General features: G+C 44.1%; 1 protein-coding gene across 1 annotated transcript; it reads right to left on the bottom strand.

Annotated features, from left to right (window-relative positions):
• Positions 1-2,521: 2,521 nt before the first annotated feature.
• Positions 2,522-15,131, bottom strand: LAMP3 (lysosomal associated membrane protein 3; the record flags this gene model as incomplete). Its single annotated transcript, XM_084292152.1, has 6 exons — positions 2,522-2,661; positions 5,657-5,824; positions 6,332-6,389; positions 9,404-9,526; positions 10,808-11,550; positions 15,086-15,131. 6 exons carry the CDS (start codon positions 15,129-15,131, stop codon positions 2,522-2,524), a joined length of 1,278 nt encoding a protein of 425 aa, XP_084148278.1.
• Between the last annotated feature and the right edge of the window lie 1,030 nt (positions 15,132-16,161).

Below are 16,161 nucleotides of genomic sequence, written 5' to 3'. Positions count from 1 at the left end.
TTTAGAACACAAGCATCAGTATTGCACACAGGGGTTCATTTTCAACTGGAAGCACTTCCATATATTTACCTTTAGTTGCTGTACACCTCAACAATGACATTGTTTTTAAAAACAAAAGCAAAAAAAAGCCCCTTTAATACCATATTAAAAAAAATTGCTTTCTAAACAACAGTTCAATAGTATTGAAACTGTTCTCTTCTACTTAGGAACAAGTAACTCAGAAAAATCCACAGCTTCACTTCTTCATCAGATGAACAAAACTTGACATTTCACTTTGTTCAGAAGAAACAAGCAGCAGTCTCAAAATTCCCCAAATCTTTCCAGACCTTTAGTTCTTAGAGACAGGAACTTGTTCCCAGCACCCAGATCTCCTGCTAACTGACTTATTTTCATGTGAGAGGAACCATGAACAGGAAGATCACCCTGATATTTAGGGAGATCCTATTAAGCCCAAACAAAGACACTGAGGTCAGTGAGCTGTGTGTCCCCTAACGGGGTAAAAGAGGAAGAGCTAAAATAAGCTAAAGTTTGATAAGTAATATCAACACTGCTGGAGCCTTTTACAAAATAATCATTGAAATACTGGAGCATTCAAATTACTGTGTCTGTATGCTGCTTTACCTTCTAATTGTAGTCAGTTGTCTCCCTTGCTCTTAGGTGGTTCTGAGTTCTGCCTTATTCTTCTCCAAGTGCAAAAGTGCTTCAAAATTGTCTTCATCATTCTTATTTATGGGTTCATTCAGACTCAAAGGGAACATTTCTGGAGATTGTTAATTACACAGCTACCTGTTGGGGCGACTATGGAATGGTGCGGCTGCTGAGACGTGTTTCCTGCTTGATGTGGTCCAGCACCTTCCAGGAGTTCATGGAATTGAAGGATTTCTTTCCTTTCTCAGTTTAAATAACTAAACTCTCAATGGTTAAATACTAGCAAAATATCAAAATTATTTTAAAAAATACTTAAGGCAAATTAGACTCACGAGGTTTTGACATCAGTTTTACACCATGAAAATCCATTGCCATTCATAGCTGCTCAGGATTTGGGCCATTGCTTAATGGAAATCAAATTATCTTCCAGCATTTCTGTGTTGTTTATTTCCAAATTAAACTAACAACAAGCAAGGAATTTTTACAGATAACTTCAGTCTTTCTTTTGTTTAATGGGTGCCATTCCAAAGTCCTTTTCAAGGCAAAACTTGTGTTAGTAACATTTAACATTCACATTGCTCTAACCCCTAAGGAGGAAATGAGCTCTTACAGAATATGATTTTCTCTTTTATAAATGTTTTTATATATAATTTCTTATCATTTTCATGTAGTTTGCTGAAGTAAGCAGATTTGTATGTGGTATGTGTGTGTACACGTGTGTTTATGTGCATACGTTTAGCTTTGTAAATCTTGTGTGACAACAGAGAACACTAGCTGAACTTAATTATTCTTATAAGCAATTACTGCTTACAAACCTTCATCATTTGCTTAGCAGGAAACAGACTACAGAGTGTTACAAATAGTGTGCTTTAAAGCAACTCCAAGCTATTTCCATATGAAAATCTGGCTGCTCAACTGTAAGTGCATTGGGTAGCATTCACTCTTGGGCAGAATGTTTGCTCAAAGCCTGTGCAAGCTTTTAGTTCCCACGGAAGCCCTAAACAGAGAGCTTCAGTGGATTTCTTTGCTCAAGGACCTTGTGCAGGTCTGCCACAGTGCTGGCTACTTAATCCCCAGCATTTTCAGTGGCAATGGTATGTTTCCCACATTAAGAGAGACCCTCTTTGAGTCACCGTATCTGCATGCAGTCAGCTGCAGCTAGAAAAAAATCTAAAAATACTGCCTTCAGCATGAGGGTAACTAACATATTACCACTGTGACCCTCTGAAAGGCTTAGTAGGAAGCAACAAGAAGTTACTAATTATAACCCCGGTATTTTAAAAGACTAGTGGGAATCTGTTTATCAATTGAAGTCATACTTACTCTTGCCCTGAGCCTTCAGCAAACACAATGCTCCCACAAGGCTAGCACTGAACTCTGATTTAACAGGGTTGTCTGTAGCTGTGGACCTCTGCTCTGCTCACTGGAAGGTTTACTACTGGACTCATCTCTTCTAAGAAATCTGAATGCCATCTTTAAGAACTGGGTTCTTGTTAACTTTTTATTTTATTTTTAAGAAAAATCTAATTGATTTTATGGTGGATAATGATACTGTCTGCTTTAAACTATTTTTGATCATCTGACTTAGGTGGTCTGAATTGCCTCCTTTGTCGATAATATAAGGAATTTATTCTTTCAACTTTGGTCATCTGTGGACTACATCTAAATTAGACACTAAGAATAGCCTAAAACACATGGTATATGTCCTCTCCTTCCCACCTTAACAAAATCACTCCCAGAAACGTGCATTAGCTTTAAACACATGGTGTCATTTCACTTAAAAATATGCCTCCAGGGTAGCGAGACTGCCAGGTAGAAGCAAAAACTTGGGACTTCTCTACTTGCCACACACATTTGGAAGTACAATGGCACCTCATATGCGTTCGTACCCTCTGTATGACTTTTTTCTGGAAATCAGGAATGTGACGAACACAATGACCAACAGTCCCAGTATGCTCAGGCCCACAGCGACGGGAACTGCTTTCCTGTTTTTATCACGAAAACATTCTTCTTCTGAAAGTAAAAAGAGATCAAAGAATGTGTTAGAGCAGAACACCATGCTTGTAGACTATGCATCCGCATTCCAGAAATTATTGAATACAAGATTTTTTCAAAAGTTCTCAAAAACCTTACTCACTTTACTTTGAGGAAAACCTTGGGCTGTGAAATCTGGGAATTTTTTCTGATCTGCTGAAATGCAGTTCAGAAGACACTTGGAGTTTTTCAGACTCAAACAGACCAAGTTATAGATGTAACACTGCTGCAGTCTTTACAGAAATGTAAGCAACTTGAAACCAGTGATCATCGGTGCTTTCTTCCTCTTTTAATGATAAGCAAATCCAGATCAACAGAAGTGAAACTACAGGTCTCAAGAAAACTACAGGCTGGTGATGTGCTTGCTTTATAGAACCCTCCCTTCACTGGGGGTTTGGTATCTTAAAATACATACACACAGCAGATTTATGTAACACTGTCAAAACTACTTCACAGCCACTGGAGAATTCTTTCAGAGATGGTACCTGTTTTCTCAGCCCTTTGATTAAGAGCAAAACTAGTTTAATTTTGTGTACGGTATTGCCTAGCAGAGATCAGCCTGACCTTGAAGAGAGAGATTCTTCCTAAGCTGCCTCTGCCAGAAGTGAGGCCATACCAAAAGCCATATCTGATTTCATACATCGTAAAAATTCAAACATGAATATGGGGACCAGATGGGACTTTGATTCCTATGAGTTGTCCCAGTTCAGTTTTATCCTGTGAAAAAATCTTCACGAGACTAAGAGCACTGATTGAATTCTCAGTGTGGGTTTTAAGAACTTAAAGTTTGTAAAGAAAAAAACCTTCCTTATCTTAAAAAAGCTCCAGATGTAGTTTCCCTTTCTATTCCTTCTAGAATAAGAAAAGCAGCCAAAATTTTGAACAAAAGAATGAGTCAGACAGAGCCAAATGGAGTCGAAAGAGAGATCTAAATTAAGAAGAATACAGGGGCAATATTTTGTAAGCATCGAGGAAGTCAGATGGCAGAAGACGAGGGCATCGAGTGCACCCTCAGTAAGTTCGCAGATGACACCAAGTTAGGTGCGTGTGTCGATCTGCTTGAGGGTAGGAAAGCTCTGCAGGAGGATCTGGATAGGCTGCACCGATGGCCTGAGGTCAACTGCATGAAGTTCAACAAGGCCAAGTGCCGGGTCCTGCACCTGGGGCGCAATAACCCCAAGCAGAGCTACAGGCTGGGAGAGGAATGGTTGGAGAGCTGCCAGGCAGAGAAGGACCTGGGAGTGATGGTGGATAGTCGGCTGAATATGAGCCAGCAGTGCACTCGGGTGGCCAAGAGGGCCAACAGCATCCTGGCTTGTATCAGGAACAGTGTGACCAGCAGGGCTAGGGAGGTGATCGTCCCCCTGTACTCAGCTCTGGTGAGGCCGCACCTCGAGTACTGTGTTCAGTTTTGGGCCCCTCGCTACAAGAAGGACATCGAGGTGCTTGAGCAAGTCCAGAGAAGGGCGACGAAGCTGGTGAGGGGCCTGGAGAACAAGTCCTACGAGGAGCGGCTGAGGGAGCTGGGCTTGTTCAGCCTGGAGAAGAGGAGGCTCAGGGGTGACCTTATCGCTCTTTTTAGGTACCTCAAGGGAGGCTGTAGCGAGGTGGGGGTTGGCCTGTTCTCCCACGTGCCTGGTGACAGGACGAGGGGGAATGGGCTTAAGTTGAGCCAGGGGAGTTTTAGGTTAGATGTTAGGAAGAACTTCTTCACTGAAAGGGTTGTGAGGCACTGGAACAGGCTGCCCAGGGAAGTGGTGGAGTCACCATCCCTGGAAGTCTTCAAAAGACGTTTAGATGTAGAGCTTAGGGAAATGGTTTAGTGGGGACTGTTAGCGTTAGGTCAGAGGTTGGACTCGATGATCTTGAGGTCTCTTCCAACCTAGAAAATTCTGTGATTCTGTGTGTGTGTGAAGAAGGGAATGTTTTATTAGTGCATGTAAAGGGCTGGATTACTGATAGGCCTATCTGTCCACCTGAATTCTTGTATGGAAATACCCTGCGAAAAAGTCAGAGGAACATAAAGATGTGCTGTTTGAAAGAGATGTCAGGGTACTACTGAGACCATCTCTGTTCTGTGTAGAATCTTTCATGCACCTCATAAGAAGCAAGGCAGTAAACAGAGCACCCATACTGTGAAACATGGGAATTTCCAAGGTCACCCAGCAGCCCTGGACCTCACACCCAGCTGCGTCCTGACAAGAAACATGGATGGCAACATCCCGTTTCCCTTTGGAAGGAAACATAGGTTTGGTGTAGGGAAGAAGCTGTGACAAGCTCCAATATATTGTGCCAGAATAGGCAATCCAGGGACTAGAGGAATCAGCGTTGGTCTGTCTCTGTCTTCCCAGGGAGTAGAAATAAGCTACCTTTGCCTTTCTGCAAAACAGACAAATTGCAGAAAAAAAAACCATCACATTTAATTCTGGAACTAGGGAGCATGCCGACTGTGCTCCTCCTCGGGAGCACATTTCATCATGTCTAGACACAGCTGCTCTGTAAGTATCCTGCATTAACAAATATCCCTTATTAGTTGGCAGTTTCACTGCTGCAGCTGTGGGATGTCATGGGTGTCAAGAGCTTTTCAGAACAGCTAAGATCTGGCTATATTGAGAGCAGTGACCTTGAACCAAACTGTATTACGTATCAGGGGCTGGAAGAAGCCAGGGAAATGGTGGTGAGCACACCTCTGCTTGCTCTAGAAGAAAATGGATTGAGATGAATAAAATGGTGGCTGTAGAGTTGAACATTTTTAACAAAAACGGGAAAGATAAATTATTTAATGTGGGAGGGAAAGATCTTCCGTAACTATTGCACCATGGTGAAAATGACTGGGAAAAGGGTAAGACAGGTTAGTCAGGTTAGAGTAGTTGGGAAGTGGTTTATATGGTGAAAATCTAGCAGAAGGAGATACCTCAGGCTGAGTGCTGACAATTAGATCTCAGAAGGTGGAAGGGGTCTGCAGGTTACTTACCTTTTCCAAACTGATTACCGACAATATCAAAGGCCTGCAGCTGCATATTAACGATGAGTAGCTGGAAGGTCTTCTCCAAGCCAAAGGTTTGCTTGCTGGCACACTTAAAGGAATTCCCCAGCTTTGCTGTAAAATGCTGCTCATGTATGGCTACATAGTAAAGTACACCTGGAGGCCATAAAGAGGAGACAGTGAGAAATGGGCATGCACGGTAACACTGCTAAAACAGCCTCTTTCAGAGATGAAATGGAGGATGAGTAGCAGTCACAGCTCAGGCTGTCAAACTCAGGCTGGCCCTGACCACTAATAAGTTCTTCCTGTATTTATTTTTTTCACAGCATTTTCCTGTGCTGGCAGATAAACCTTATTCTCAAGACTGAGGACTGTTTTGGACCTTAAATTTAGGCCTAAAATAATCTCTATTCTGAAAGAGTAGTGAAAGGAAAGGGAAAGTTTTTTAGGACAAAAGGAAAAGTTTAAGATTCTGATTGAACTGCAGCCTGGTCACTTCTCTTCCATTTGCATCACATAATATTTAGATGAATGACATACTGAAAGCCTAATAAATGCATAATTGGCAAAATTCAGAGTTTTAAAGATATGAAAGCCTACCCCACACACAGAATAGTTTGATAGGAAATTAACACTGTGAACTTTAAGCATAAAATCACTGACCTTCGGAAGGTAACTGTAATCCAGCCTCAATTGCACTGGCATAGTATATGGGAGCTTTCTGAAAAGGAAGAAGTATCATTATTCCTACTCCATCCCTATATTTGTGAACAAAGCAATCACAACAGTGAAGTGGGCCCACACAAAAAATCCTAAAGAAACAATTTTTAAAGCATCACCTTCGAGACCGATCCAACTTGCTTGGATGTATTGCTTTTTCTTTTTCAAATCCTTACTAGATAAGCTGGTGTAATGCAACAATCTCAGATACATCACCAGTTCTGCTCAGGTTGGTGAAACAGGACCATGCAGTTGTGCTTTTGCACACACTGCTCAGGCTAGACATTAGTGTGATACTTGTGGTAACCCAAAGTAGGAGGGAGTTAAGCAAATGTTATACATTGCACAAGGCATGTCATAAGACCAGTTTAGTTTTAGCAACCTGTTTTGCTTTCATGTAAAGTTCCTACAATGCCTGCACGGGTAATCCTGCACTGAATTGCAAGCTGACCTGCAGCCTGACAGCTTGCATAACCTAAGCTGATACATTTTAAAGTACCTAGGACTCCCTGCACTGCAGTGCACTTTATGCACAGATGTCCTCTGTATGAGTAAACTGCAAAAAGCAGCCGTGCTTTGGTGTTCATTGATGTTTTGTTCTGGGAGAGGTCAGCAACAAGCAGAGAGCCAGGAGCTCATCTCTAAACGCTAGCACCTCTGATTTTCTACTTTGTCTGCCAACATCAGTCACTACAAATGAGGAATCAGCAACCTGGATGTGTCTACAGGGAAGCAATAACTGCTATTTCAACCCTGTTGACCCTGTTGGTGCTGGCTGGCTTTACTCCATATGCCTACAGACTGCTGACATGGAAAGCACCTGGTACTACAGCATAGAGTAAAAGTTCCTCTAAGGGTCCTGCCTGTGTATGCTCTAAAACCCTAGTGCAGCCTGAACACTGCCCTCCCCAGGACTGTCACAAGACATGGCCTCAGGGGCTTCTGCCTGCTAGCTGTGCTGGAGTCTTTATGCAGCAGCCCCATTAGTGGCTTTAATTCCAGGTATGAACACACAGGGACTGGTGAGTGCAGCTGGATGCGAAATGGCAGCAGACATGAATGTCTCCTGGGCACCCACTTTTAATATCATGCAGTTTTAAAACTGGCAGGATGGACTGTGAAAGAAGTTTAAGAAAGAAAGAGGTCCTTAGCATTGTTCCTACTTAAAGAAATATAGAGGTCAAATAATACCTTGTTTTTGGCAGCCGTGTTTGGACATAGCTAATGACTTTGCTTGGGATAAACACCTGCTCCTTCTTCACATACTGGGGGTTAGTTGCAAAATTTCCTTTTGTGGAGTTCTTTGCAAAAGGCACCCGGCAGCGGTAAGTACTGAGCCAGCTCCTCACCTCCCCACAGCCACACTGTGGCCTCAGCCCAGCTCCTCTGTCACCCTTGAAAACCAGAAGTGCCTCCTCTGGAGCACTCGTGGTTCAAAGCCAGCACTGTAGCAGCTGGAGAGACTGTGGGGACCAAACACATCAGAGACAGCAGCAAAAAGATTTCTTATTGCCTCATATTTCAAAGAAAGCTAAGCCGAGCCCTGACACTCTCTTGAGGCTTATCTTGGGTGGATTGCCTGATGCTGTGCCAGTTCAGGACCTTTTTCAGGACAAGAGAGGTCAAGTAGTTCCCAAAGGTTCACATCACTCTACTTAGCACTGCTATGAGCTGGTATTTTTATGGGTACTTGAATCACCAGACTTTTTCTAAGGATCCTTATAACACAGAAAATGGCACCCTTGTTGCAGAAAGCATACATTTAAACCAAACACTCATGGTCTGAACTGATCCCTTGTTTTAGAACAGCTCCTTGATTTGTCATCTCACTTTCTGTCTGCAGCTTTTAGAAATCTTCCTGCCATAAACTAAAACCAAGACAATTATTGATCAAAACCACCTGCAGCACTGCACGCTGCCTCTCAAAACGTGTAAATGCCTGAAGGAGAGAGCATGACTGAACTCTAGGCATTTGTCTCCTGTGGTTATAGAGTCAGCAGTACATGTGGTAGCTTATGCTGAAGACTTGTCTGCATGTGATATAGTTCCAGACAGAAACTGGTATCGATGGACACAATGTCAAAAAGACATTTCATATTAAGAAAGTGTGAGCTTCTCTCTTGGCCAGGTTTCCATGCATACTTATGAGTCTCCCTGGTGCGGTGCATTTTAAGGGCACTTATCTACAATTTTGTTGTTGTAGTCCAGTTGTTTGGAATTTTCCACGCAGAAATTAGAAGAAATCAAGCCCCCCTGGCTGTGTGCAGGCTGTGGCTCCTGGACACGTACACCCACACAGGTTGCCCTCTGGATTTAACGACCACTGCCAGCTTTTGGCTGGGCAGCATTTATGGGAAGCATATGACTAACTCCACATGCATTCAGGTTGCCCCTCAGACACCATTTTGTAAGAACAACTTGACAGCATGAGTCAGAGCTCTCAGCACACACACCTTGTTCCTGTGCAGGGTTCCTGGGGTTCCAGTGCCAAACCCATTCTCTCTGTCCCCTTACAATGCAAGCAGCAGACCTGGCCTTCCCCCCAGCTAGACTTTTACCTCTGTAAATATGACAGGAAGATTTTGCTTAGGGCTAATCTAGACTTTGTATTGCCAAATGGGTAGCTGTAAGGCCATTCTTTAGCACTTTCTACCAAAGGATCTCAGGGCGCTGTACTTACTCTTTGTTACACATAAGAACCTTTCAAAATTCAGAGTTCAAACAAGCAAGGCCTGATGTAACATTGAAGGTAGCCCTGCTCTGAGCAGGGGTTGGACCAGGTGGCCTCAGGTCTCTCCCAGACTGAATTAATCATGGTTCTATGATTCTAGCCCCCTGGGAAGGATAGGAATAATAATGCCTCACGCACATGTGGAAAAATAGCAGTGAGGTGGATGAAATGCCTTTTCCTGCTGCACACCCTGTGTCACTGCAGTGGCTGGGAGAGGATCGGAGGCAGCCCAGGTTCCAGCTCCTCAAACCCAAACCCTTCTTCCCATTAAATGCAAGAATTACCTTTACAAAGACAAAGTTTATAAACCCTCCGCTGAAGGTGATGTTCAGCACGGACTGCACTGTCCCACAGCTTCCAGATATCCGTGTCGCATTGGGGTTGACAGTCAAGTACTCCATCCGCTTCTGTGGAGAGAAGAGACATTCTGAGGCTGCTTAAGGAGAGGAAGGGAAAATTGAGTATGAAACACACAGAGATTTACAAATATATTTTTTCCAGACAAGCTCTGTGTGTCTGGATGAACAGGCCAATGGCTGGTGGCTCCAGCACAGCCTAATTGCTGGCTGCCAGGGTCCTTCCCTGCTTGTAAACCAGCCCTAGCACCGAGCTGTTCCAATGCATTAAACTGGCAGAAAAGAAGAGCTTTCTGCTCATTTAGTGAACTAAAATGAGTTAGAACAGGGTTAGATGAGCACCAGCAATAGTTTAAAGAGAGGGAGCAGTGGGAACTTGTGCCTGAGGGCAGAGGAAAGATCGAGACAGGCAGGCAGTGGTTAGATTGGCTTTGGCATGGGCTGTTCCTCTCTAACTTCTGGCAACCCATGCTGTGGTCTGAAAGGAGACCTCTGAGGCCCTTAATACACTCCTCAGTTCCCTTGGTCTCATACACACCTAACTTTTGCAATAACAATCTCACTGTGGTCTGGTGAAGTCGGGAAGAACACTTCCTGCCTGGCTTCAAAACAGATGAGGGGTGAAAAATACTTTCATCCATATTGAATACTCAACCCATGTTAGAAATATTCTGACTCCAGGCAAAAAATATTTGGATTTGCAGTTGGGATGGCTCAAGAAGTATGAACTCCAGAGCCTGAGGATGTAACCCTACATACTATTTTAATGGAGGCTACAAAACTTTAACTGTGAGGGCTATAACCACAGTTTCAAGTTTTCTTACATCTTTTGCTGAATTATCCACCATGGGTCACCACTGAGAGAAGGTGGCAGCGTCCCAGGTCCATGCTCTGATCTGGCCTGGCAGTTTCTGTGGTCCTAAGAGCTCAACATGTCATCATCAAGACAACCTATCTCTGAATCCAAGTCTGTGAGTTGAAAATTTCTTGCTTTCATTGCAACTTGCAGTTTCAAGCCCTACACTGAAGTCAATTCAGCTTTTAACTAGTCTCCTATTCTGGAAAACAGAAATAACACTAGAGCCAGTTCTGCCCTCCTAAATATTGGTACCACTGCCATAAAAAAGCATCCATACATCCCAAAGACATCATCATACAAGCCAAAGTAGAGCAGCTGAGCTGCTGTGGCACAGAAAAGGCCTTAGTCTGGTAGCAAACCACTTATTTTTATCATACAACCTAATTCTGTAATTTGCTTTAGCAGTAGAATAAATTCCAGCAAAGGAAGAAACAGGAATTACAAGGCTGAGCCCTGTAGCGCTTTCACCTCACCTTCTGTTTGTTTTGAACCATCAGCTGCAAACCCATCGCTGCTTTGATGCAGGTCTTGTTCCCACTGGAAAGGGTGTATGTGCCAGTGGGGATGGGAGAAGGCTGTGGTGCAAGAGTGGGTCTCACCGTCACTGTTGAGGTGGTTGTTTGAGTCCGTGGATGAACAGTGGTCGTGTTGGGCATGGCTGTGGTTGTTGGACTTTTAGGAGTTGTTGTTTGATTTGTTGATGCTGTGGTGGGATTTATAATTTTCTTGGCTGTAGAAGTTCTGGCAGTGGTTGTCATTTGCTTCTCTGATGTTGTATTCTTCATGGTTGTGTTTGTAGCTGTGCTTGCGTGCATTGTGGTTTGGTTGGCTGGGGCCGTGGAATATATGGTTGTGTTCTTCACAGTCAGTGTAATTGTTTCCATTGCTTGGGTTGTAGTCTGGCCAGCTGCAGTTGCATTTGCTGCTGTTGTGGTTACTACCATGGGAGACATCTGGCCAGCTGCTCTTCTGGTGGCTGCTCCTGCCTGGGCTGTCACGTAGGGAGCTGATGTTGTGGTTACCTGATGCTGGCCTGTTCTCTGCACAGTTGTATGGCTCATGGAGCCTGTGCTGTTAGATTGAACCGTGGTGCCTCGATGGGGCGAAGAATGATGAAGGGAAAGTGGGTGAGCAGAAGTAACTGCATGGTGGAAGGATGTGGTTTGTGGAGACTGCTTGGCAACCAGTGCCACTTCAGCACAGCAGGAAGAAAATGCTGCAAAAAAGCAAAAAAATGAGTAGTCTAAAACCTTTGCATTTAACAGTCTTGTTGATACCTGCAACATAACTGCACTGACTTTGTTATCATCAAATGGATGATACGATTTTGTTCTTCCTTTGTCTCCTGCCATGATAGGAGAGTGCAAGCAGGCACGTTAGTGGACAACCCATAATTTCTCACCACTCTTCTAGCCTTCACACCTCTGAAAATAAATGTTGCAGCGGCAGCACATTGGTCCCTGGCTCCCCACATGCTGCTTTTGCTGCTGAAGAAGCTAGAGGATGCTGGAAGTGTGATTTGATCTTGCACAATCCCCACACAGCACATTAATTCCCTCGCAGACAGCAATACAGCAAGATTTGCTAAGAGCAAATTATCAAGGTCTAAAGAAGAAGTTCTGTGGCTTATGGGTATTGTTTTAAGAGCCTGTACTGTTAAAATGAAATCTGGGTGGAACAAGTGAAGGGATGGTTGGTTACTTACAAACGAACATGGAGAAAATGAATTTTTTTTATTATTTGAAGGAAGAGTGGAAGCATAATAGTCATAATGATTCAGAATAGTCTGGGAAACCAGTCTGGGAGACAGGGAAATTCCAAAAATGTATTTATGCTGTTGGTGTAGCCATGTCAGCCTGAACCCCCAAGTTCTTCATGGGAGATGCCCAAGGGGATATTCCAAATGGGGAAGATTAGCCCTGTTAGTGATGGTCTTTCAGTAACGAGAAACAAATTTCAAGATACAGCATTCAGGGGCTTTTTGGACCACATCTAAAAATAGTCACAGCATCAAAATTACACTTGTATCTTATAACATTTACAGAAATGTGTCCCTTGCAGAACTGTAGAGAAAATATCTGTTTCCTAAATAAAACTAACAAAGTGAAGACAAGGTGAAAATATACATTGTAAGAATAGATGAAGGTCACAACTCTTCTGTTTGAGTCTTTGATTGTGAGTATGCACCAAGACACTGAAAAGACAAGATCAAGCCAAAAGTAATAAATCGTGGGCATAAATATATTCCTTGATGTACTAGTTAAATGTTTTACCACCTAAATTAGATGGAGGACATAGATAAATTCCCATAATACAACTTGATAGAGTTGAAAAAGCACAAAAAAATTGGCAGAACAGATCCCTCTGGTACTGAATTTTATCAGAAGGAACCTAAAGATGCCATAATTAATAATTATACTTTAGTTAATTTTCTCACTTTCCCCTAGACTTTACAACATCTGATGGCAAAGCTGGAAAGCAGATAACCTCTCCTTCTCTGTATGCTCACATCGATAGGGCCAGTGGAAAACCAGAGGAGTTGCTGTGTACCAGGTACAGGAGGTTCAATTTGAACCAGCACAATAGAGATAAAACAGACGAAGTTGCAATTTTCACTCTTTTTTTCCCCCTTTAAGTTCATGAAACAACTCATATTATATTTAAATTTCAATGCCTTAAATAGTCAGTACTTCTCAGTTTTTACCTAACCAATCTGTTTCGGTTAGTGACCAGATAACACAATCTCATATAGACATGGGGAGAAACAACATTTCCCTAATGCTTGGATGCTGCCCATAGTTTTTAAAGGAAATTTCATATTTCCCCTAAAGATCATTGCAACCTAACTATTTTCATCGGAAAAACATTCAGCCCCATGCGGTCACTGAGGGATAAAGTCCGAAGTGCCTTTGAAGTAGCCTGTGGCTTGTGCTCACCAGGTGACCTACCAGATGTCTCATCCTACAGCTCTGCCCAGCATTTTGGAGCCTCTGCTGGGCCACAGCCATGCTGCCCGTTGGCTTGGGTCATCTTCTCAAAAGGCATTTGACCACATGGGCTCAGCAAGCCCTCTCAGAGATAGGTAAGGATTGCTCTCTGCATCTAGTGGTCCTGACTGTCAAAAGCGTAACAGTTAATTGAAGCCCTGCATCCTGCTGTTAGTTTCCATTTCTTTTTTTCTTCATTCCTAATCTGGGCCTGGAAGCTCCTGTTTTCAAGTCATGGTGATGGGAGGTTTCATGGATGAGAGTCAATGCCAGCAAAAGCACACAACAGCTCTGCTTCCAGGCACCACAGAGGAAGAGGAGCGCTTAGTGCCATGACCTGGTAGCAAAATGTCTCAGCCTGACATTCTGTAATGGGGTGGGTGGGAGAACCTCTTGCTGGGGATTTTTTTCTCCTTCTTGCTAACCACACACTCCCACTGCTCAGCAGCCCAGCAGGTTTGTTCTGCTTTACGCTACCCGGGGGAAATGCTTGTATTTGGCTGGCAGATTTTGTAATAGTTACAGACACAAAAACCTGACCCAGCTCCTACAGTCACGGGAAAGGCTCTTTGGTTCAAGCTGTTGAGGAACTGGAAAAACACCAAGATTTTCTGAGAGGTTTCAGTACTCTCCGAGAGAGTTTTCCTCAAAGACAAGAGAGGTTTCTTAAACCTCCAACCCATCAGATCTTCCTCTTTTAAACTCTGATTGTTTTTAATTTCCTACCTGTGCAGAAAGACCCGACTTTGGGGCATTAACAAAAGATCACAACAAATTACTAAAGGCACAATCAAAAATGGATGAAGAGCAGCCGAGGAAAAAGTTCTTCCTGGCCAAAGATATCTTTGCTGACCACTGAGTTACTTCCCTGAGCCTGATCTTTCTCTCCTTCCTTGTACAGATTTTGGGGCTACTTCAGCAGACTGTGGCTATAAAGCAGGTGTGGGAAAGCAGAGAAACCATGTTGGAACTGTTTGTGGTCGAGACCCTGTGCTGCTGCCCCGCTCTCTGTGGTGCTACAGCAGAGCTGGGAGGGGGACAGGGGGTGTTACTGGTGTGATCCCGGCACATTGACAGCAAAACACACCGCAGAAAGCCAGTGCCCCACCAGCGAGCAAAAAGACTGTTTGCCTGTTACAGTTTCAATCCCTCTCCATCCACCCCTACCAAGTAGATTTTGTACAGCTACAGGTGCTGAGGGCTGACTTTACATGCTGGGACACATCCTTCACCAGGCTGGCTCCACAGATTTTCACAGAGCAGGACTGAACGGTGACTTTGATGTGGTTTGTTGGCAGATAAGCCCCAGCCTGCCTCAGCCTTCCCTGAACCCCCTGCCTCGCTCTTGCTTTCCTGCTCACGCTCTGCACCTTGCGGTGCAGACAAATGAACAACTCAGGCAACGTTTCTTTAGTTTTTCTTTTGCTTGTTTCACTCAAGACCTTCAGTCCTTTCCACTGGTCTGGGAATCATATTTAATTAAGAAAATTTAAAAAGCCTACTTCTAATACTATTTTGAGCTGACTCTATCACAGAGTTTATGTCACCAAAGAGCACAAGGCAAAATATTAGGGAAAACATCAGACTAAGTCTACACCAGCTGCAATGAAATGTAGTTATAGTTATTTCTCACCAGTGAGACTTTACTGAAAGCTCCCTTACTGTTACGAACAAGACTCAAGTTTTCAGTCTGTTAAGTGCAAAGAAATAAAAGCAGCATACTGTGTCTCTTTTTGGATAGAAATGCTGGTAGACGTGACTTACCACAGGCAAAGGCGAGCAAGATGAGCTGCGGCGAGCTTCTTCCCATGGTCAGCACAGTTGCAAGGCTGAGAAATGCTGCTTCTCACCGTGGAGCAGGTCAAAAGGAGTCAAGGTTTCCTGTGGGCTGCGAAGTTTCACTTGATGCAGAGTGCTCAGTCACGTGGGTGGAAAGGAGGTGGGGAGGGAGGGCGAGAGCAATGCTGCGCATCTGTAAGCTAATGCAGAAGGAAATAAATGATGTTTAGAAAAGAAAGTGAAAACAGAAAGGACAGCGGGGTTAGCACAGGGGAGGACAGGCTCTCCCTGAAACTGAGTCCTGGGGCTCTGCGGGGCCACACAGAGCTTCGTGCTCCTCTCTCCAGTTTGGATAACCTGGAGCAGATGCAGCTCTGCCCCAGTGGAGGGTTAAGACCAGCTAACCTGTACTTTCCTCCATGTTCTTTAACAAAGTAGTTTCTTTAGGGTTTTAACTCCATCTCTGAGGTTAAGGCACAGAAGGGAGAGGTGTGATCTCTGTCTGCCTCCTCAGAGAGCCTGCTCAAAGACAGACAGGGCTGAGCAAAGACCCAGAAGGGCTCTGGTCCTAGCTGGGGACTGTCAGCAGACTTTGCTGCCCAAGGACTGAGTGTGGTCAGGGTGGATCCCTGAGGTGGCTCACCATTAGCGTTGTGTCCAAACCCACTCCCCAGCAGAACGCAGTGACTCACCTATGTCCTGTGGCGTCCTCTGTGAGCCATGCCAAGCCAGGACAGGAGCAGCATGGGCAGGTCCTAGGATGTGGAGCCACACGCCAGAGATCTGCAGCAGAGCATCACACCTGCCCGTGTGTGCGGCCAGATTCCAGCCTTGCACCCTTGCCATGGGGCCTGCTTGGTGCGGGTGGAAGCAAAGCCCCACATACCGCCCTAGAAAAAGCTTAATGGCTGTAGAAAAGAGATAATACACTCGTGGAACAGGAGAAAGGGTCTGGGATCTGCCATGGTCCCGATTCTTTTTTGATTCTTTTTTTTTTTGTTTTCCTCGCATCGATATTGAAATGCAGTAACATGGCAGGGCCAATAACTTGAAAACTCAGG

Source organism: Netta rufina (assembly GCF_964035555.1).
Source record: "Netta rufina genome assembly, chromosome: 9".
Classification (NCBI taxonomy): Eukaryota; Metazoa; Chordata; class Aves; order Anseriformes; family Anatidae; genus Netta; species Netta rufina.
This window is presented reverse-complemented; position numbering and strand designations above follow the sequence as displayed.